We start from the raw sequence: 23,927 nt of genomic DNA, 5'->3' as shown, positions 1-23,927 counted from the left end.
TGCAGGTATGCCTACCTTGCAGGCTCAGACGGCGGCTCTGCACAGCCCCTACTCCAAATGGGGTGACTTGGCTACTGCGCCGTCGGGTCGCTGGTCCTGTTCTAGGCGTGGGCGGCTACTCTCTTCGGCCCCAGCTGCAGTTGGGGGTGTCATGATACCACGCCAGCGGGTCACTTGGCCTGCTCTGGGTGCAGGCAGCAGCTCCACTCTGCCCCCCTGGCCTCCACAGCACCCAGAAGGACCCGGACCGAGAAGCAGTCACCGCAGGTTCCCCAGCCCTGGCCAAAGCAGCTTCAGGAGCCAGAACCCGGCCTCTCCGATCCTGGCCATGCTCCGCTAGGAGCAGGCTCCAAGGAGCGACCCCCGCGGGTTCCCCAGCCCCAGGCCAAAGCAGCCCCGGGAGCCAGAGCCCGGCCGCAGCCGCTCCAAGCTCTCCGTGCTCGGTTCACGCTCCCCTGGGAGCAGGCTCAAAGACGCAGTCCCCGCGGGCTCCCCAGCCCCGGGCCCAAACTGTTCCGGGAGTCAGAGCCCAGCCGCCCCGAGCTCAGTGCACGCTCCACTTGGAGCTGGCCTCAACACGCAGTCTCTGCAGGTTCCCCAGCCCTGGGCCAAAGCAGCCCGGGGAACCAGAATCCGGCCGCTCAGAGCCGGGTGCACGCCTTGCCAGGAGCGAGCCCCAAGGAGTATTCTCCACAGGTTCTCCAGCCCCGAGCCTGAGCGATCTGTCTGTGAGATGCAGGCAAATACCAGCCTGAAATCACCTGTTCCGTAGCTGAATGAGCTGAGATCAGTAGAAAACAGGGATGATTACATCAGCTCTCCAAGATGGCGGCTGCTGTCCTCCTCCGTGGTCTGACTGGTGTCGAGAATCGAACTGGACCGCTTCTCTCCTCTGTCTCAAAGCCAGAACTCAGCACTAAGCACGGCCATTGCACCACTGGCAGGAGCCCCCAGAATCCGCATCGCTGCACTTCCGCTCCGGCACCTCGCCGCTTCCCAGCGCGCACCACAGACTCCAGCTGCGGGGCGGTCCGCAGATCAGGCAATGTGACCCTCCATGCGGAGAAATCGCCCGCAACCGAGCCCCCGCAGCCGAACCTCGCGCGATGGAAATCCGTCCACTAGATTCTGGAGCAGCTCAATTTCACTGGAAATTCCCAACAAGATAGCCTTCAGCTGTTTCACCTCGTCTTTCTCCCGCACAGTGACGCGGCGCACTGGGGTGATGCACTCCCTTCGCCGCCATCTTCCCCTCTGTAGTATGCTGATTTTAAGTCCTTTGGGTATAAACCAAAAAGTGCGATAGCTGGGTCAAATGGTGGTTGCATTCCAAGTTTTCTCAGGAATCTCCATTCTGCTTTTCATAATGACTGCACCAATTTGCAGCCCTATCAGCAATGTATGAGTGTACCTTGTTCCGTACATCCTCCCCAACATTTATTGTTGCTGTATTCTTGATAATTGTTGTTCTGATTGGAGTGAGATGGAATCTCAGCGTAATTTTGATTTGTTTTTCTCTAATTGCTAGAGATGTTGAACATTTTTTTCCTATGTTTGTTGATCAATTGGGCAGTTATTATTTTTAATAAACACTATTGTCAAGATCTGGGACCTTGCAGACCATGTAGATAGATATATGGATACAAATACAGCTCCACCTTTAATGGCCATTTGGCTGTATTAGTCAGGAACATTTGATTTACAAGTGGCAGAAAATCAACTCAGTCTCCCCTAAGCAGTGAACAAAGAAACCAAAGAGGAATTCATTGCTTCTTGTAGCAAGGAAGTTAAAAGTTGAATCAAAATTCACACATAGCTGTACTAAGACTCAGATGGGGTTGTCCTTCCTCTCTGCCCTCCTCTCTCACTGCCTGAAGTGGATCTATGTATTAATATGTGTTCATCTAACTGCCCATGGCATGAGAAAATGATGGCCATCCCTATAACTCCCTTTCTAAAGCTTTGGGGAAAAGGCACAGAGACTCTGCATGGTGCAGCTTAGATCACAGGCACACCTCCAGATCTGTCACATTTGCCAGGAGGAATAAAATCCTTGGATTAGTCCATTGTCGCCAGGAGCACAGGTACACTGACCAGAAATTCTGCCAGAATTATATGATACATGTGGACTTTTTTTCTATAAGCCTGTTTTCTTATCTATGACATTTGAAATTTATCCCCAATGGAGTGGTAATGATGATTAAATGACATTTATATTTGAAAAATACATAATATGGGATCTAGCTATGAATAATAAATAGCTTTTAACAATTATTATGACGATAAAGATAGAAAAATGAAGAATGTCATGTGGTAGGAACAGAAACAATCTTTTCTTGATCCTTAACTGTATCTTTTGTCTGTTTTATTAATCCACTCCCTCTTCCTCTAAGGAAATTCCAAACTTAAAGAGCAGGGGACCATGACTTTTTATATTCCTCATGTTCCCATGACAACAACTATCACAGAATGGAAACTAACATATATTAATACTATGCATTTTGTTAGAGACTTTGACATGTGACCTACTTAATGCACCAGACACAGCAAGTTGCTCAGAGTAGCAACTTGATAGCTGTTTGATTTAAAGAGTTCAATAAATACAAATTGATTGGTGTTTCACATCTGGCATGAGGAAATTTCTTAAAAGTTCACTTCAAGACAACTCAGAAGGTATTTTATTTTTATTACAAGTAACAGCAACTCTTTGGTATTTGACATTAAAAACAACTTCCATAAGGTTTCTTTGAGTTCCTCTGAAAGTTAATTTTGTTCTAATGGAAAGCATAATCTGAGCCATCTGGAATTTTAAATTCCAGTCTTAAGTCTACCATTACTGTTTCAGTGAGTACATTCCATTTAGGAGTATACGGTCTGTGCCTGGGGATTAATATTGTGAAAAATCAGTCAGATTGAAGGAAATAAGTTGATTTGTTGAAATGGAAAACTTCAGACTCATCTATGCAGTGAATACTTGAAGGCATACTTCCCAGAGGCATTTTACCCTCACGTTTGAGACTTCTGCTTTTGTCTATGGGCACTTGTGACCTTTTGTTTTGGAATGTCTCATGCTCTTTTTCTTCTAGCATCAAGGCATTATCTTTGTTTGCTGAGCTCAGAAAGTCAAAAACATTTTCAGATAGAAACAGCTCAGATGCAGCTGAATTTAAACCCATGCATAATGCTTGTTTCAACATCTGAGAGCAAGTTGTGAATTCAGAGGTGATGACTAATGAGGCAGATGACAGGCTTGGTAAAAAGGCACCTCTTATATTCCTTCCTGTGGAATAACACCAGGACAATAGTCCAGTTATGCCAAATTAATTAACCGGGAAAAACAATAATTTTATATTGCTGTGTCCTCTATGACTTTGCTTTTTATCAAAACTTTATTAGTATTTATTCACATTCTGTATATTCCATCTATTTAAAGTATACCATTCAATGGATTTTAGTGTACTCACAAAGTTGTGTAATTGTCATTATAATTAATTATACAATATTTTTATCACCTTAAAAAGAAAACATATTTTCACCTGTCACCCACCAATGCCCCCAACCTTATTCAACTATCAATCAACTTTTTGCCTCTGGGCTAGTCCTGGAGCTCATTTTTGGCACACCCAAAAATATATGCCATTTTTATCAGATAGCTTTGTTTACACTATTTCAATTTTACTAATAAGTAGACAGAATTTATAAAAATCACATTGATTACTTGCTATGTTTTAGACACTATGTCAAGTGTTTTATATGTATTATCTCATGACAATACCTCTAATAATCAAGAGAAGTGCTTAGAGGTATCTTGTATATGGCAAGCTCCATTATCATCTTCTAGGCTGAGTGCTGCATTCTGCATAGAGATTGTTGTCACCTTCAGAAATCTAAGTAGAGATGGTTGGAAGGGAAAGGGGAAATGCTAAAAAATGATACTTGTAAAATTATATTGTTATATTGCATGCATGTACAAATATGTAACAATATATCCCACCATTATGTATAATTTTATTATACCAATTAAAATGAAAAAAAGAAGAGATAGTTTATCATAATGTTTAGGAGCATGGATATTGGAATTTGGCTGCAGTTTGGATCTTTATTTTGCTTACTGGTTTCCTATGTATACTTTGGTAACTCTACTCACTGTCTCTACAGAGATGAACAAACTGTCAGGCTACTCATCTCTGAGGATAGCTAAAATATTCAGAAAAAAACAATATTCCAAACAACAGGCCATATGCTAAGGGCTGAGGGCATATGGGCATTTCCTTTGCTATTGTCTGCTGAATGAACTTATCTACAGTGACTTGATCTCTGTTCTAGGAAGAGAATGGCAGGAACATATATTTTGTCTCCTGAAGCATAATTTCAGCTCCAATTCCTGCATCAAGAAACAAATTTTGTTTTGGAAGAAATACCTGGGTTTAGATTAGACTTCTTTCTTAAATTGGGGGAGTTGTTTATATGTTTGAATGTTCTACCTGACCAAAATACCTAATGATCTAGGATCATATCTTGGTCATTTATATCTGTACAACAGGGTCTACCCCAAGTGTTAGGATTATAGTAATTGTTTAATAAATATTTGTTTGGGGAGTGAGGGGGGCACTGAATCAATGAATATTCATTTTGAAAACTGTTATACATGTTATACATATAATTTTCAGAGGTGGAAGAGGGTTAGAAGACAGTTCTCATTTTAAAATGCATATCTCAAAAAGCACCTTTCAGTGAATATTTAAAAAGAAAGTGGATTAGAGATTCCATAGTTATTACCTGGGTGCTTCTGCTTTTTGCTCTTAGCTTTCCTAGGACATTACAATTTACCACATTCATTTCAGCACCACATCTTTCTTAACCATGTAGGGAGAGTTATTCCTATCAAAATACAGCAACATCTCTACAATCTTGAACCAAGTCTATAGACAACAGCCACTACTGAGCTTCTTCTTGATGTTGCATCTCTCCTTTTGAAAGACCTCTTATTGCTTTTGTAAAGACAGCATCTTCTAAACTCAGCTGGAGAAAATAACCAGCTCTCAGGTTCTCTGGCCTTTCAATTAGATACTTTCTAATACTTCCATTTCTGTGTGAAGTTGGATCTCTTCTCTGATACTTTGCCAGGGTAGTTCTAGAATTTCCACATCATTTAATTTAGGCCAACATCACTTGCAAACTTCAAGTTCAGTAGCATAGTAAGATAGACTACAGGTGGACTTGCCAAAATGTTGAAATCTAACTCACGAAGGAGTGCCATTATAGAAATAGATTTTCTACTATCTGGTCTTATATTCTCTCCTCTCTGATCCAATATCTCAATATGTCAAAATCAACTCTTTGGAATATTCTCCAGGTTGCTACTGGTATTTATTAGCCAGATTCTGTAGTTCATTTGATGAATAATCCATTCTGTCAAGCAACCAAAGATCATCCCTTTCCACTCACGTCCTGCCAAACCTTGGCCGTAATTATTTGTCTAGAAGCAATAATGGGAAATGAGAACAGAACTTGAAAGAGGCAAGCAATACCTAAAATATACTACTTAGATGAGGCTTTTACAGGACAATTATCCATTCTCCACTCTTCAAAAGGACCTAGGGTTTCAAGACTCAAAGATGTTCCCCCAAATATCTCATCCTGTTTTTTCAGTGTCCCTTTCCATTCCTATAAGGTACTAACTTTAGGGGCAGACATTTGTGAGCACTTTGAATTTAGCCTCCTTTACTACTCAGCTTCTCCTGAAATGAAATCTAAAGACTGATTAACAGCATCATCTGTGCTGGAAATGAAGAAAAGAAGGGTAATTTTGGCTGCTGCTTAAAGGACTTCAGCTTTCACACTACATCCTAATTGAAGTATTGGTGCTATTGGTGCATCTGAGTACATATATTTTTCTTCCTTCAGAGTCTCTTTTCCTTTTTATATAATTTATTTCTTCTTTGTGTGTGTGTGTGTGTGTGTGCATGTGTGCACACTAAGGATCAAACCCAAGGCCTCACACATGCTAGGCAACTGCTCTATCACTAAGCTACATTGCCAGTCTATATTTCTTTTCTAAAATTAACACATAACAATTATACACATATATGGGGTACAGTATGATATTTTAATATGTATATACAATATGCACTCATCAAATTTGGGTAATAAGCATTTTCATCTCCTTTCCATGTATGAGCCTTCATGAATATATTTATCATGAAATGTATGTTCCTGTGAGCTATAACAGTCTTTCTGTGCTGTGAAATACCACAACATTTTCTTTCTATCTAATTGTATTTGGGATCCATTATCTACTATCCCTTTCTTCACCCTGCCTACCTAGCCTCTAGTAATTGCTACTTTACTCTCTCCTTCTTTGAGATTAAATTTTTTAGCTTCCACATATATGAGAAAAAAAGTAGCATTTGTCTTTCCACATCTAGCTTATCTTAATTAATATAATGTTCTCTAGATCCATCCATTTTGCTGCAAATAACACAATTTCATTTTTTATGGTTGAATGATATTCCATTGTTTATATATAGTGTTTTCTTTAGCCATTCATCCTACATTGAGTCCACATCTTGCCAATTGTTAATAGTGCTGCAATAAAGATGGGACTTTAGTTTGTTGATTTCATTTTCTTTGGGTATATACCCAGAAATGGGGTGTCTAGTGACAAAAGAGCACTGAACAGTCACTTCTCAGAAGAAGATATACAATCAATCAACAAACATATGAAAAAAATGTTGAACATCTCTAGCAATGAGAGAAATGCAAATCAAAACTACTCTTAAGATTTTATCTCACTCCAGTCAGAATGGCAGCTATTATGAATACAAATAACAATAAGTGTTGGTAAGGATATGGGGGGAAAAGGTGCACTCATACATTGCTGGTGGAACTGCAAATTGGTGAAGCCAATATGGAAAGCAGTATGGAGAATCCTTGAAAAACTGGGAATGGAACCACCATTTGACCCAACTATCCCACTCCTCAGTTTATACCCAAAGGGCTTAAAAACAGCATACTAAAGGTACACAGCCACATCAATGTTTATAGCAGCACAATTCACCATAGCTAAACTGTGGAACGAACCTAGATGCCCTTCAGTAGATGAATGGATAAAGAAAATGTGGTATATATACACAATGGAATATTGTTCAGCATTAAAAGAGAATAAAATCATGGCATTTGCAGGTAAATGGATGGAGTTGGAGAATATAATGCTAAGTGAAATTAGCCAATCCCCCCAAAATAAATGCCAAATGATTTATCTGATTTAAGAATGCTGATTCATAATATGCTGCAGTGGGGTAAGGATGAGAGGATTAAATGAAATATGAAGTTCATAGAATGATGTGTGCAAGGTCTCAGGGATAGTAAGGGTCAGAAACTGACTTCAAATTCCTTTCCTCAGAGGGCCAATATTTTCCTATTTTTATTTTCCTTGCTGTGTTCTTATATACAAAGGGGAAAAGAGAAGGGAGAGCAAGGGAGGGGGCTTACAGGTAGGAAAGAAGGTAGAACGCTATGGTCATCATTACCCTAAATACATGTATGAAGACACGAAAGCTGTGACTCTACTTTTGTGTATAACCAGAGATATGAAAAGTTGTGCTATATGTATAATATAAATTGTAATGCCTTCTGTTGTCATATATAACAAATTAAAATTAAGAATAATACAAAATTTTAAAAAATAAAAGATATGAATTTATAAACAACAGCAACAAAAAGAAATGGGATGTCTAGATCATATGATAGTTCTTATTACAGTTTTTTGAAGAACCACCATTCTGTTCTTCACAATGACTGTATTAATTTACATTCATATCAACAGTGTATAAGAGTTACCTTTTCATTCTCATCAGCATTTGTTGTTTTTTGCTTTTGAGATGCAAAAAAGCATTCTGACTTCACCATTCTAGAGTAAAATGACATTATGGTTTTGATTTGCATTTCCCTGTTGGCTAATGATGCTGAGCATTTTTTCATATATTTGTTGACTATTTGCATATCTTCTTTTGAGAAGTATCTATTCATTTGTTTTCTAATTTTTTGAGGGGGGGCTTTTTGCTGTTGAACATTTTTAGTATTTATATATACTAGATGTTAATCCCTTATCAGATAAATAGTTCACAAATATTTTCTTCCATTCTGTAGGTTGGGTCTTCAGGCTAATGATTGTTTCCTTTGCAGTGTATAAGGTTCTCAGTTTAATATCATTCCATTTGTCCATTTTTGGTTTTGTTGCTTGTGCTTTTGAGATCTAATCCAAAATATCACTGCCTATACCAATGTTTTGAAGTATCTCCCTTCTTCCTTTAGAATTTCTATAGCAATTAACAAAGTTCACAATATTTTAATCTTTCAAACCCAAGAGCAATAGCATTACCACCAAGCAAGATTCTTCACAATTATGGTGCTATAGCTCTACAACATTGTCTACCAGAAATGGTTCCTTGCTCTCTATCACCTGGGTGGTGAACGATTGAATTCTGAAAGCTGATATTAAGGATCTGCTTCCTAGGAAGCTTCATGTTTCCTCTGTCTTACCCAACTTGGGTTGTGTTCCCTAGTAAGAAGACCCAGAGACAAGGATTTGACTTAATGCCATTTATTTGGAAAATGAATCAAGGTAAAAGAGTAAGGAGATAAGGGATGAAAGGATAGAAAGCAAATTTAAGGGTGAGACATGTGGAAAGATTACCCTTGTGGGAACCAGGGACTTAATTCCACTGAAGACCTCTGAAAGTCCACAGAGCATGCCTCAGAATTGCTCAATTTGAGCAATAAGGAACCCTGAGTATTTATCTTCCAGCATCTGCTATCATTGGCTGAGAGTTGTTCCTGGAGACATTGACTCCATGGCACTCCTGGCCTAACTTGCAGACTGGCTGCTCCAGGAGCCAGAGAATGTCCAAAGAGGGGGCTTATATAGACTTACATAGGAAGCTATGTTGCTGGTACTTATAGAAACAGTGAGTGTCAAGACTATGTAAGGAAAAATATCTGTTACAAAAGACAAGGCTGCTGTGAGTGTATTCCACTGATATGATTATTAGAGGAAAACAATACAAGCTACTTGCAGAATATCAGCACCACAGCCTTGTGATAAGCAAGACAGCACCATAAGTGTTTCAGTTGTTTCTTTTTACATTGATTGGTCTAACACCTTCTTGATAATTGAGGATATATTTCTGTGATTAACCAAAAATGTATACATACTACTTATTTTCTTGGCCTAAATACTGATATGAATAGCAGATGTAAATAGAATAGACTCATACCAATTTCTCATGTCTTTTCTGAAACAAAATTTAGAAATGCATCTTGAGAAGCATGGTTTCACTGCCAAAGGGTGGGGGTGGGGGGTTCACAATACTAAGAAACTTAAAGCACTTTCCAAAAATAGGGAAACAGCATCTTTTATGTTTTATTTTTTGCTTCTGAAAATATATATTTTATATATATATATATTACATGTACAGAAGAGTCCCACAGATTCAGAGAAAGCTAACAGAAAGGCACATAGAGAGTGCAGGTCTTTTCATAAAGTTTTCAGTTAAACCAACATCCAGGGCACGGCAAATGACAATGCAGACAACAAAAGCACAGGAAGCCTGTGTACATGACTCTGAAGAGCTAAATCATAGACAACTCCCAGGTCTGCCAAGAATGGAGGTCATCTCTGGAGAAAATACCATTTCTATTTAATAGGCCTGTCAGACCATCACAGAATGTATTGAAGTCTGAACAAAGACACACCAGGGCAAGCAAACACCAATGCTTAACTTGACAGCTAGTTTGCTCTTATCCCCTTCTCTTTAAGTCCTGAGGCCTTTGCTGATTTAAAGGAGCAAATACCAGGGCTGATTCTGACCCTGCAACATTTTGCTCAGCTATTCAACACAATTTTGTAACAGACTAAATATTTAAAAAGCTTGTAAACACTGTGCTGATGGTGGCGAACAAACATAAAACAAATATTTATTATTTCTCTTTTACAGAAAAGATACAGGCAGAGATCTTTGGCTTGCCACATATGTTTCCCTATCCTGACATTTACCCAAAATGGTAAAAATTGAGGCACAATTCATGGGAGCATAGGGTTATCTTCATCACAGGCCAGCAGAGGAGCCAACTAGGACTTGGCACAGCTGGAGCAGCTGACAGCCTTGGGTGAGGTGAGATGGGGCTTCACCAGGTCCGGCTCTATGGACTCCATTAGATCACACTCATTGGCAAGTATGTGCTTCACCAGGCACCTGGAGGCTTCGTCGATGTTTATATTTTCCTAAGGACAAAAAACAGCTTTTCTTAGTCAACATTCTAAAATGACCTTGAACATTGTAAAATGAAGCAGAGTCCCACATGTGACAAAAGGACAGTTACTTGATGATTCATAAGTATACCCTTCTATATACTACCTATAAATTCTCTTATTTCCCCTCATCCTCATTTATTCCTTCAAAAAAATTTACCTTTTGATCTCTCATAAAAGTACATGTACTTATTTTAATTTGTGATACAGGAGTAGTGTTTGATGGATTCACTTAACAGATAGAATTTGTTAGAGGGTAATTTTCCTATTTGCATGTACTCTTACATTATAACATAATACTGCAGAAGAAGCACAGGTTTTCAATCCAGCATAGGTTTCTTGTCCTCTGCTATATTCTACTTCTGTGGTCTTGATATGAAATAAAAATAATGGAACATGTTTTGCAGTGGTCATTAGTGGATTAACAAAATTTCTGGTTCTCTACTCAGCAAATGGTAGGTGTCCACTACTTCTGACCTCCTTGAAATTAGGCCTGGCTGGCTAACTTTTGTTGATCAGTGAAATGTGAGAGCTGATGAGTCTCACCCTTATATAGCAGCAACAAAAGTGAATGCTCAGTTCCCCATCTTCTTTTCTTTGTCTCAGCAGTCATGGAAACAGAGAGAGGAATTCTCTTGCCTAGGTCTATAGTGAAGGATGGAGCAGAGGCAAATTTCCCCTCAGCCCATAAAGTTATTTGTAGTGTATACGAAAATTATAAATTCATTGTTTCAAGCCACTGAGACCTGAAGTTGTCTTTTACTGCGGCATTACCTAGGCAATCCAGATGGATATAACTCTTTACAGGAAAATATAAAATCAGAAATACAAATAGAGTTTCAAGAAATAAACAAGCTTTAATTTAGAGAAAATATGGAGCAAGCATTTGAATCCAAAATATGTTATGTATTTAATTACTTTAGAATAAATTGCTTTGTCTTCCCGCTAGTCAGAAAAGAGAAATACAGAATGTTTGCTACCAGTATGCTAAATAAAAAATCATATCATTTCTCAGGTGAAAAGTAGTAGAGTGAAGATCTCCAGTAAAATTAAATTGTGTTGTTTTTCTCACAATTTTTAGAACTTCTCTGATGTGTTTCCTCATATTCAGTATGAGGAGACAAGCACTTTCTTGTTACCAAACTGTTTTACTACACTACCTTGCTAACCAATCTGAAATAGAACTACTTACCCTTAATTTTTGTGTGGATGTCTAAACTGTTTATGTATTTTGAGATCATTGCATCAAGTCATGTTACATGGAAAATGCAAGAGGCAGTGATGGCTTCTAAATGCACCCTTGGCTAATGGCATTAGCTGTACATGCTAATACTCATTAGCATGCTCCCCTGCCTCAAGTCCAATCCTGATTTTACCTGATGCGAAAGCACAAGGTAACCTAGAGGCCCAGGCTGTATAGAGCTTTAATGAAAATGCTTCTGAGCGTTTCTAAATCCAAAACACAAGATAAAAGTCTTGTTACCTTTTTGCTTGTGCTAGGTTGTTGTTGTGATTTTTGTACCTAAACAGTATAGAGGTGTTTGAGCCTCTGTTTCTTCAACTATAAAGTGGCCTGGCTGATAACACTTCCCTAACAAAGTTAACCTGCTTCTCTTAACAGGGTGTTGTGTTTATTGACGCCTTCGCAGGGGGAAGAAGCTAGGCACTTTATAGTATTTAATCTCATATTAAACACTACTAGATAAAGATTAGATTTTTCTTCTTACTGATTTTGTTGTTATTGTTGGATGGAGGTAAAGGTGGTGTTTCTTCTTTCAACTCAGGTGTCTGACTTATTCCATGAATGGCAGAGACTAGCAGTGCTTGTGCCCTGTCCCCTGCTGAGCAGGCTCCTGTGCCTTAAGTCATTGCCCATGCTTGACACACCTTTTGTCATTCTTTCTCTTCCTACTGTCATGCCCAGAGTTCACATTTGAAGTACCTGCTCCCAAGCAATAATGCGACCTAGACATGGCATGGCTCTTTGGGACAGACCCAGTTTGACACTTTGCTCCTGAGTCCAACCACTTGTTTATGTGTTTGAGTAGAATCCTTCTCAATGGTCCTCTACTGTCTCACCATCAGGATGGTGGGGATGGGTAGCCCTTGCCTCACCATCTAGCCTCAGCCCCATAGGCAAGCAAAAGCCCTATATTGATTGGAATGACTTTAACATACTTGACCAGCAGTTAATAAATTAAGACTTGGATTTCCATTTGACTATTGCCTGTGTGTTGTGGAAAGATAGAATAAAACTCTACCCCAAATACCAACCATGACAGAGCATCATATACGTTTACATATAAGAAAAATTAAGTTTAGACAAGAGACTTCCTTACAATCACAAAGCAGGTGGGCTGGTGGTCCAGAACTCACACCCAGGTCCTTCTGACATTAATGTCTTTTTATTGCTAAGCCAAATATCTTTTAAAAATTGTTTTTAGAATCATGAACAAAAGGAAATTAAAAAAAAAACACACAACATTTCCCAATGTTAGAACCAATATGTACTAAATAAATTTTAATTCCTTTCCTTTTCATATATTATGATAAAATGTTTAAGTGATGGGGAAAAAAAGCTCTAAACATTTAAAAAGGTCTCTTTCACATACAATGTAAATTAGATTTGTCACTAGTATTTTTTTAAGTCTCTGCTCATCTATTAATGTTCCACTTAAATAGGTATATTGCATGTAAGTCAGTAAAATCTACTCAGAGCAGAGTTAAATGCTAGCATGGGCAAATAAATAAAAATCCATCATCATTATGAGAAAAACAACAAAAAATCTAAGCCTAGCAGAATCATGTTAGTGAAATATAAGATGATGCTGGTGAAATTGTTTACACCAAGTAAACGCTCTTTGGTGTTAGGACTAGGACATGAATGAAGTCTCTGAGGATGGGGCTTCAGAACAAAGAACAGGCAAAGACAAGTAGTGGGAGGGTGTGTGTGGAAATGGCAGATACGAATACAGCGCAGTTTATGGTGAATGAGCCGCATTAATTCTTTTAATTAATACAATTTAGATTTCTGCTAAGTACTAGGCACAGAGATAAAGATAATAAAATCGGTCCCATTCCTCACTGAGCATCACTTAAACATTTTATCATAATATATGAAAAGGAGCAAGATTTGTATAAACAACAAAGACATTTTTTTAAAAGAGAGGAAAGGGCATATCAGGGACAGATCACAGTAAAGCCTTGAATATTCAGTTGGTCAAGTGATGTCACTGAGCTGTTCTTGCAGGTGAAGTGTTGGAAAACACAGTACTACACAAATCCAATATCAGTAGGACTGTACAGATGCTCAGCACTCTGTTTTGACAATTAGTATATTGATAAGCATTTAGTGAACACTTACAATGTTTCCCATTGTGGTAGATGCCACAGTATACCAATTTCAGATTAGGAATTTTAAGAGGACATCATGAAGAAAAGCACATGCTATTATCACCACTATATTTACTGCATGCTTTCTAGAAATAGGCAAGGGGTATAGTTTAGAGCAGAGGCCTGAAGTCAAACCCTCATCTCAATTCCTCTACTTTCTCGCTTGTGTAACCTTGAGAAACTTATTTTGATCACTGCTTGCCTCAGTTTTCTCATCTTTAAAAGGAAAACTTTTAAAATCTACCTCACCAATGATTATGAATTAATTACAAGCTACTACATAGAATGTGTGAAATACCTACATCAGTGAAGGGCATACAGCACACATTCGATACATGTTATATCCATATTCTCCTCATACAACACCTCACTTAGTCAATAATGATGTGTATTCAACAATAATATGTGTGCTCTTTCTTTCATTTGGCAGCTGAGGAAGTTCAGGTTGAAAGAGAATAAGTGGCTGGCCCCAGGTCACACACTAGTAAGAGGTAGGGCCAGTTGTGAGCTCAGGGAAAGTATTAAATAACAGACTGATCACATGCTTTCTACAAAAATATGAGTAAGATGTGTATCATTTAAAGCACAGGTTAAAGCCAAACCTTCATTTCAGTTTCCCTATTTTGTCAACCAAAATAAATAAAGTAACAGAATGGACAGGGCCCTTTGTTCCAGCAGAAAAAATGTATAAGAGCATACACTCAGGACCTCAGGCAAAGCTGATTTATATTATTGACACATTTCCAAATATATCTGCTCTCTCTGACTTTCTATACACCACTGAAGTCACAGCCAAAGGGCCCAGACTGGGAGAAGGAATGGCAATACAGAGCAAACCTCTCTCTCCCCTTCTATCCTAATGCTAGCATGGATAATCAAACCCTGCATGATGAAACCACAATTTCAGATCCTGTGAGCAGTTAGATTGCAGTATGATTGATTAAGCTACTTGGCATACAGGTTGATATAGCCAGCTCACATTTTCTGGGTGATTGTGTAGAAACAGAGCTGCCAGATCAAGTGTAAAATAATACCTGGGAGTTCTCATTTGCATTTATTATAGAGAGTAGCAACAAAATCCCCAAAAGCATCTTTTGCTAGAAAGGACATTTACACATTCTATAACTTCCAAGTCACGTACACTCAGACTGGATCTGACTGTGATTTATTCACATATCTCCAATATGACAAGATGTACTATTGTGCTGACTGTTTTAGGTTGATGCATGCTCATGTTTGTGCCACTGCTAAGAATCTTTTCATTTATATCAATAAGTAAGCCTGAGAAACAGGCTTAAAATGACTAATAAAGCATTTTACTAAAAACAAATGATAGTAACTACCAAATTAAGGAAGTACTTTATTTATGAAATAACGTTCACATCTACTCCTCACCAAAATCTATTATAAAGCTGATAGACACGTTAAAAGTAAAGAAGCAACAAAAAAGTTATATAACTTATTCAGAATAGAGTATGATTTTTACCAATCTGACATGTCAACCAAAATGGCTCTGTTGACAAATTCCCAGCCTGCTTCTTCCTATATGTTATGTTACAACGTCTCCCGTGATTTAAAAAGATATCTCAAATAGTTTTATTTCTAAATCAGTGGTTCTCAATTCTGGTTGAATATTCATGTCATTAAAAAGTTTTTAAAAACACATTACCAGGGTCCTTCACCCAGACTTTGATCTAATTGGTTTGGCATAGTACCCCAACATAGGAAGTTTTTAAAAAAATTCTTCACTTAGTTAAAACATTCAGCCAGTTCTGAGACACACTCATATGATATAAGAATGTTTTTAAAGACACTGCACTGTCCTTTTTATTTTTATTGTTGAGTTTCTGGAAATATACTCTAATACAGTGATTCTAAACTGTAGTACTTCTGATCTTTTGATGGAGGAAGGCATACAAATCTAATCAGCTGAGGTCCTGAGCACTTGTCAGTTTTTTAATTAGCTCTTCAGAACATCCATCTGGAGGCAAATTATTTAATCTTTGACCCCCAGTACCAGAGTGAAAAAAAAAAAAATTATAGTAGAAAATCTGCACATCTGCCTAGTTAGAGGTTGGCAAAGAATCCATCCTCTCATAATTTTCCAAATACACCAACCTCAAACAAAACAACAAGTGTACCAGAGGCTCCAGGGTTAGGGCACTAAATTCCTCAGCCCTGTGATATTTTAATCAGAGCCACTGGCCTTCTGGAGATTAACAGCACTAAAACAAGTCTTGCATAGAACAGGGGTTTTAAATTCCTCTGAGAAGATTCAGCACTTGTTCACTGAGCACTAAGTGCCAAACATTTTGTTAGATTTTTTTGTCTGCTTTAAGTTAATATCTGAGTGCCAGTGTAGTGGACACCTGGAATTTTGTCTGCTAAGCAAGTCTGTCCTCCCCCTTCCTAATAATCACCATTCCCTTCCATTTCCTTTGGGAAACTGCTGCCTCCCACTGTGATCCTGAGCTTCTATTGGGGCTCCCTCAAACTGAGCCCTATTTCTCAGGCATTTTTCTCAGAATGTGGCATTTCACTAATCTCCACAATAATGCTGTAGTCCATGTTATTGCCCTATTTTTACACATGAGAAATATGAAGTTCATAGAATGATGTGTGCAAGGTCTCAGGGATAGTAAGGGTCAGAAACTGACTTCAAATTCCTTTCCTCAGAGGGCCAATATGTTCCTATTTTTATTTTCCTTGCTGTGTTCTTATATACAGTCCATGGCCTACATTTTGTTCATGCCTGAGACAATGTCCACCTGCATCCAAAGCCCATAATTTGGCACTCTGCCACATTTTCTTCATAAAGGAAGGTGTAACTGGAGAGTGTGATGCCAAGTAATCAGGTCTTAATGATGCTCTATTATCTGAATATTACCAGACTTTAGTCTAATCGGCATTGGGAAAGACAGATGGAGCCATACTGTCACTGATTTTAATTCAGAGCACAGTCACATGGTCAGCATGGGGAAATGGGATGCAGAGAAGGAAAGTTCACAAATAAAGCCAACTACAAAGATTGTGTCTGCCATGGTTTGGAATTGGAATGCCCCCCAGAGGTTCATGAGTTGAAGACTTGGTTCCCAGTGCAGCAATGTTAAGAGATGGAGCTCTTGGGAAGTGACTGGATCATGAGGGCCTTAACCTCATCAGTGCATTCATACTTGAATAGACTATCAGGAGATAATGTGAACTTTAAGAGGTGGGACTTAGTTGAAGGGAGTGGGTCCTTGGGGGAGTGCCCTTAGGGACAACATATTGATCCAGGCCCCCTCCTCTTTTGTTGTCTATGGTTCCTAACCACTCTCAGGTGAGCAGCTTTCCTTTGCCATGGCCTTCTGCCATGATGCTGTGACTCTTCATAGGCCCAAAACAATGGAGCCAGCTGACCTTGGACTGAAATCTCTGTAACTGTGAGCCAAAATAAATCTTTCCTCCTTTATATAGCTTTTCTCAACAATTTTGTCACAGCAACAAAAAGCTGATTAACACTGTGTCCCTCTAATTATGTTTCCTCTATGTCCACCAAAGCCTCACCTCAGTGCCTGTCCTTTATTCATCAGATATTAAAGTCCATTTCAAACTTCCTTTCCACCCAGTGGCAGAGCCTCATACCATCTATCACTTTTCTTTTACCTGCTAATGAGCCTTCTTTCCATTACCCAGCCTTTAGTAGCCTATTTCAGGCATCAAATATCTCAAGCTTATTAGAATCATCAAGTATAAAACAGAAAGGGAAATTAGACATTACTAATTCAACCTGCTGTTTGGAATTTAAGGAGTTCCACATTAGGAATTTAAGGCAAGAGAAGGCAAGTGACTTGCCTGACATCTTATAAACTTACAGAGAAATATGTAAAGTGTAACCGACCTTTTTAGTTCTTGCTGCCTGCGTACCTTATGTCTCCAGAAAGATCTTCAGAAAGAAGAAAGTCTTCTCCCAGTACTTTGAAATGTATCTCTGGCTCTTAGTATCCACCTCAGTTGACATGATTACTATACCTTATTGCCTGCAGCCTGGACTGAAGTATTATATCTAATTATGTTACTATTCCTGACCTCCAGTATGGTAAGATGTCTCTAAACCATAATATTACCAAATATAGATAATACCTATGGACAACTTATTATAAACCAGGTTATCATAAGACTCTATCTGCATCAACTAAGATAATCCTCTCAAAACCCTAGGTAAGGAAACCAAAGTTAAATAACTGTCCCAAAAGTAAACAGCCAACAAGTCAAACTTTCAGCACTTTGCCACTAGTCATGTAATCCCTGCAAGCTCCAAAGCTGTCAGATGACTGAGCCACACTCAAGTCCAGAGTCCCTGCCCTTCAACGGGTGCTGTCCATAAATATTTGTTGAAGATATGAGGCATCAGGCCTCCTAACTTGTTGGCTGTTGCTTTCTTTCCTTCTATAAAAAATTATGAATTAAGAGTCTATAAAGTGTTCTGTTTTTAAGTCCATTTTATTAACTAATTTGGTGATTTTTAATTTTAAAAATCTTTAAGTGATATATGTGCACTCTCTAGTATGCCTCATTATTCATTCCTATTAAATTCATGGCACCTGAAAAAATTAATTCATCCTCCTTACCTCTCCTCCTATACACTAAGTCCTATAATCCCAATATGAGGCAGACACAGTTCCCAAGTCTTTCTTAGTTTAGCATTCCTGAGACATATTTGCCAAAGCCAATATGTAATGTCTGACTTAGCATGAATGACCATTGAGAATCAGAGCATTCATAGATTTTCCTCTAATAACACTTCATTTTCAACTCAGTCATGTTTTAATTGCCCTCACTGTGAGTCTTTTACCGAAGCTGTGCTAGAGCACCCAATAATGGGTTTTGAAAAGAGAAGAAATAATAAACACAAGCTCAAAAACTATCATTTTGCCAGACTTAATAAAGCCCATTCATGAAGAATAGCGGCTTTCAGTTAAAATACTTTCCCATTTGTCAGTATGATAAGATAAATGACCCACCAGACACAAAATATTAATAGTAATAATTGCTAACATTTGTTGGACGTTTAATACTGAACATTTACTCAGCATTATGCTGTATATTCTACTACATGCATAATCTCATTTAACCCTTAACACACCCTAAGAGTAGATATGCTATTAACCTTATTTTACAAAGGAAGAGACCAAGACACATAGAATAAACTACTTAGCCACAAATATTTGCTGGGCTTATTTCAATTTAAAGTGTTATATACTGAATGGTAACTATGGACAGAAATGATCTGATTTACAATGATTTCTATCATGATTAACTGTTTTTATTCTGGCATGTCTGTGTGCCAAGACTGCAAATTGAGACTGGAGCTTCACTGTCCCAGGGAGTAATGGAAAAAGAGAGAGTCTGGAGTCAAGCTTCATCATCTGGTTTTATTGTGGGGCCAGAAACAAATTGAAGCCTCTGCCCCTACTCTAATTTAGAAAATGAAGTCAATCATAACTATATTTTATAGGGTTCTTCTTACAGTTAAATGAAATACTCAGATAAAGGACCTAGACTTTACATAACTGCTCCAATCAATACAAGGCCCCTCTCCGGTATTCTGTGTACCTTCTTCTTTTAGGTCATTCTTTGGTGATCCCTTCCTATGGGAAATCTCCTCTGACTTCCCCCAGACTGGAACAGACAGGCACCCTTACACTTGGATACCTATCCCTAGCCATCAGGTGATGGCTTGCTTGTACGGAACCTCCACTGGACTGAGGGTTCTTGGGGAGTCCTTTGCTATATTGTGGTGCCTAACATGGTTTCTGCAGATGGTAAATGTATAAATTAATGATCAACTTATGACTTTCTGAATGAATGAGTGAGTGAACAAGGTCCTCGCAGAAGTGCAAATTCAGGATGCAATCTGAAAATAATTTTAGATGTGGGTGACTTCTGTAGAGTGAAAAAGAAAACATGTTCACAACAAAATTTACTTCGTAAGTCAAACTGTCTGTTCTTATTTTGTTTTTCATTTACTCTTTGACACCATGCTTTTTAGGTGAAATAGAAGGACAACAGCTTGAAGAGTTTATAAATACTAAGCTGAAATCAACTTGGCAATTAGGCTTTGCAGTAAGGCAGACCTAAGTTGGAATCCTAATTTTGCTGTTTTAAAAATAATACTTTATGGCCCGATGCTCCAAAATTATTTCAAGTGTTTGTTTTTGTTGTTGTTTGGGGGATTATTTTATTTTATTTGCTATTTAATAATTGGATTTACTCAGGTAAAATTCTTAATTTTCTTGGCAATTACTTTTAAGATAGATATAATAATATCTACTTGATGGAATTATGAGAATTGTAAATATGATATTTGGGGCAAAAGTAGAAGATATATCTATATCTATATATCTATACATATAGATATCTCTCTATATATATATTCCCACCTTCTATAAGTGACTAGATATTAATACAGCTTACATTATTACTCTATTTATGATTATTTTAACATCCTCTTCTTCCATTAAGAACTTTGATGATGACTAAATGCATGGCCAGTTCTAGTCTGACAATTTCCTTCCAGATCTTTAGTTTATTTTTTTCTTTAAATACTATGCTTTCATCCAGCCCTCAACTAATTCCTCAGGAGGGTGTTTGAAGCCCTTACTTTTCTGGATAACATAAGCAAAACTACCTCTGCCACAATTATTTGAATAATGTTAGCTTGGGTGAAAGCAAATAGGAAAAAGAGGTGTATATAAGAATAGATGTGTTCTAAAATTAAACAAATCCACATGTTAAACAACCACCTTTTTACATTTGGAAAGTCAATGAACTAATTAACCACCAAGACTCTGGCCTCAACTCTGGGCCCTAAGTCTCCTCACCTTACCAAATCCCTGATGTCTAAGTCCTAAATTCCACAGTGAGATAAGAAGTCATTCTCAGTCTGAGGATATCTCCCTGAGCCAGCAGTTAACACATGCTACATAGTTCCCCCCCCCCTTTCTGATAAGGAATAACATGTTTCTTTTATTTCAAAAACTTATAATAGGAAGAAAAGAAAGAGGAGATACATGAATTTGAATTTTTTTCTAATACTTGAAATAGAAGGTAACTAATTTAAATAATTTGTTATCCAGCAAACCATTATTGAGCACTTTCCATGTCCCAGGCAGTATTTATCAAAGCTTTCTGCTCTGTGCCTTGGTACACATTGGAGTCAGTCATTGTATGACTGTTTCATTAGTCCAAGACTCTTCTTCTTCTGCTTAGAGTTGATGATAAACATGATATGCTTTCTTCTCACAGTCACTGTAACATTCCAATCTAGTTCAGGCCCCGTGAAATCTCTTCTCTGGCTATGTGCTTTCAGTTTCTTCCAAGTACAACCATTTTTCACATTTCTGCCAGACTATTTCCTGGCTACTCTAATTAAAATGTAGTTATGAGCTGGGCATGGTGGCATGCATCTATAATTCCAGAGACTCAGAAGGCTGAGATGAGCAGATCACAAGTTCAAGGCCAGTCTTAGCAACTTAGCAAAACCTTTAACAACTTGGTGAGATCCTGTCTCAAAATACAAAATAACACTAGAAGGGCAATTTGTAAATCAATGGAAATGTAACTGATGTGACACAGCAATCTGTATACGGGGTAAAAATGGGAGTTCATAACCCACTTGAATCAATCTGTGAAATATGGTATAATAAGAACTATGTAATGTTTTGAACAACCAACAATAAAATAATTAAAAAAAAATACAAAATAACAAAAGCAACAGATATAGTTCAGCGGTCAAGCACCCCTGGGTTCAATTCCTAGTATCGTACACACACACACACACACACACACACACACACACACACAAAATGTAGTTACATTCATATCTCATCCTCAAATGCCAGTTTAAAATACTTTATCGGTTCACACCACCTAGGCATAGTAAGTACAGGCCACTAAACTGTGAGCTAACCAACATTAATTCTCTTGTCTCTACTGACTTCCTTTACTTATCTAGGTTCTAATTGAGCTGGACCATAGGCCCTTCCTTCACTGTGCCCTTCACTTGAGTCTTACTCCCATCCCTATCTATAGATCCACAATGTGTCTTTGCCTGTGTGATTCTTACTCCATTTCTATGTCTAAATCCCCTACTTATCCAGACCAAAAAGATCTAATATGGAGGGATTTAGGTGCTGATATGTTTCATGAACATTTCATTTTACTCTTATTTGAACTTTTGGATGAAATTCAGGTACATTCTCCAGCTTCAGAATCTTCTTGTACCTTGAATTTTTATTGTTTGTGTGTATAAATTTAATATTAAGGGGAAATATACAGCAGAATGACCAGAACTGTCCCGGGTCTGCCAGCTGCTAGCCATGTAACCTCAGGGAAGCCTCATTTTTTTAACTTATAATCTATGATAAAAATAATACAAATTTGTTGAGGAGGTGTATAAAATGAAATGAGGGGCTGGGGATGTGGCTCAAGGGGTAGCACGCTCGCCTCGCATGCGTGCGGCCCGGGTTCGATCCTCAGCACCACATAAAAAGATGTTGTGTCCGCCGAAAACTAAAAAATAAATAAATAAATAAATATTAGATCCTTCAATTAAAAAAAAAATGAAATGAGATATGTGTGATAACTCAGCAATACTGAGGGGCACAAGAGACACTGAAAAAAAAGCACTTAGAGAATAACACAACATTGCATAGTTATTATTATGTTGTATATGAGAATATATATTTCGTTTTGATTATAAGTTATCTGAAATTGAAAAACAAGATTATATGGGGAAAAGAGCATCTAATGGTTAAATAATTCTAAGAAATGTTTCAGAATCTTGGAGCATCACATAATGAGGCATGTGATTAACTTTTTTGCATTAAATGGAAAAGTGGGTTAGTATCATTGGTGAGATGACATATGAGGAACCAGAGTGACATGGCAAAATGGGGAGCATAGAGAAAGATGTGCCTCTGTAATGTGTGAACCAGGAAAAGGGAACTTCAAGTTGTGATGGGAGGGTTAGAGCAGAACTGTTTCCTTTCTTTTTCCCATCCCAACACAGGGAAGTTGTTGACAAGTAGTCAACTGGACCTAATCACAGAACTCTTCTCAAATGCTTTATCTCTCAGGCCTAGTCCTCCTCTAAACAACTTGGCAATTAGTGGCCTGAATTAGTAATGGTATATGTGGGAGTGTCTGTGCATGAAGGGGCCGGGGAATAAACATGTTAACTGATTTTGCTTTGCCCTTGGGCTTTTGCAACCTTACCTCAGTAGTGCTACCTCCACTTTTGCCTTTCTGAGCATATGCTAAGATGAAATACATATATTTTTTTTAAATATAACGCTAACAGAGTAAGATCCCACAATGCAAAGTTGGAAACAATTGGCCTAATTGGTTATGACCAGATATTGTTCCCTTGAGCAAAACAGGATTGGGTGCCTCTCCTCAGAGCTTCCTAGTGGTGCTTTATAATTGCTATTATCATGTACATTACATTTTCACTGAATAATAAGCTTGAAGAGAAAAGAAATGGCACTTAAGCACTCGGAGTATTGCCTGTAGCTAACACAGGGTCTGTTGGCCATAGATCCTTGAAATATAACTTATTTCAAGGAAAGAGAAAACTGTGAAAGAGAAAACTGAACTAATTCCAATTAAAAATTAGAAAAACACTGTGAGCAGTTCTACATTGATATTCATTATAGTGAAGTTCTTTTAAACTGAGGACAGCTTAGAACAGGAAACTGGTAGACCTCAGCCTTAGTCCTGATGTTGCTACAAACTCTCTTGGTCATTAGGGGCAAATCAAGATCTTTCTCTGGTATCAGTTTCATCAACTGTGAAGGGACAGAATTTATACTCTGCCTTTTTCCAAGCAGAATTGAAGATGACTCTTGAGACTATCTCTATCTCTTGACTAATGTAGTTAAACTTGCAGAGATCTGAGAATAATGCTCCCTTAATAGGAAATATTTCTCAAAGTGAGAGTTTAAGTATAAAGCATTTGTTTAAGAGACCAGTTACTAAAGTGACTGCACTATATCAACTTGATTAGCTATAAGTTTTTGGTTGCAAAAAAAAATCAGAAAACCATGGTGTTGCCTAGGCCATATGGAGGGTAGCTTCTAGGAGTCACAAAATTACTAAAAAATTCAGGCTAATTACTCCATGAACCTTAGAAAATAAAATCAGACTTGCAAACACCATCAGGTCACCTTTCTGTTCTTCA

The 23,927-nt window shown here is 38.0% G+C and overlaps 1 protein-coding gene across 1 annotated transcript in view; it reads right to left on the bottom strand.

Annotated features, from left to right (window-relative positions):
- Positions 1-9,517: 9,517 nt before the first annotated feature.
- Positions 9,518-23,927, bottom strand: part of RAB38 (RAB38, member RAS oncogene family) — a 64,493-nt gene continuing 50,083 nt past the window's right edge. The window contains exon 3 of the mRNA XM_081281132.1: positions 9,518-10,285. Coding sequence (XP_081137258.1) covers positions 10,133-10,285 — 153 coding nt within the window. The 3' untranslated portion in view covers positions 9,518-10,132. The remainder of the gene's footprint in view (positions 10,286-23,927) is intronic.

This window comes from Spermophilus citellus, assembly GCF_964194105.1.
Source record: "Spermophilus citellus genome assembly, chromosome: 2".
Taxonomy (NCBI): domain Eukaryota; kingdom Metazoa; phylum Chordata; class Mammalia; order Rodentia; family Sciuridae; genus Spermophilus; species Spermophilus citellus.
Note: the sequence above shows the minus strand (reverse complement) of the source record. Positions and strands in the feature narration are given on the sequence as shown.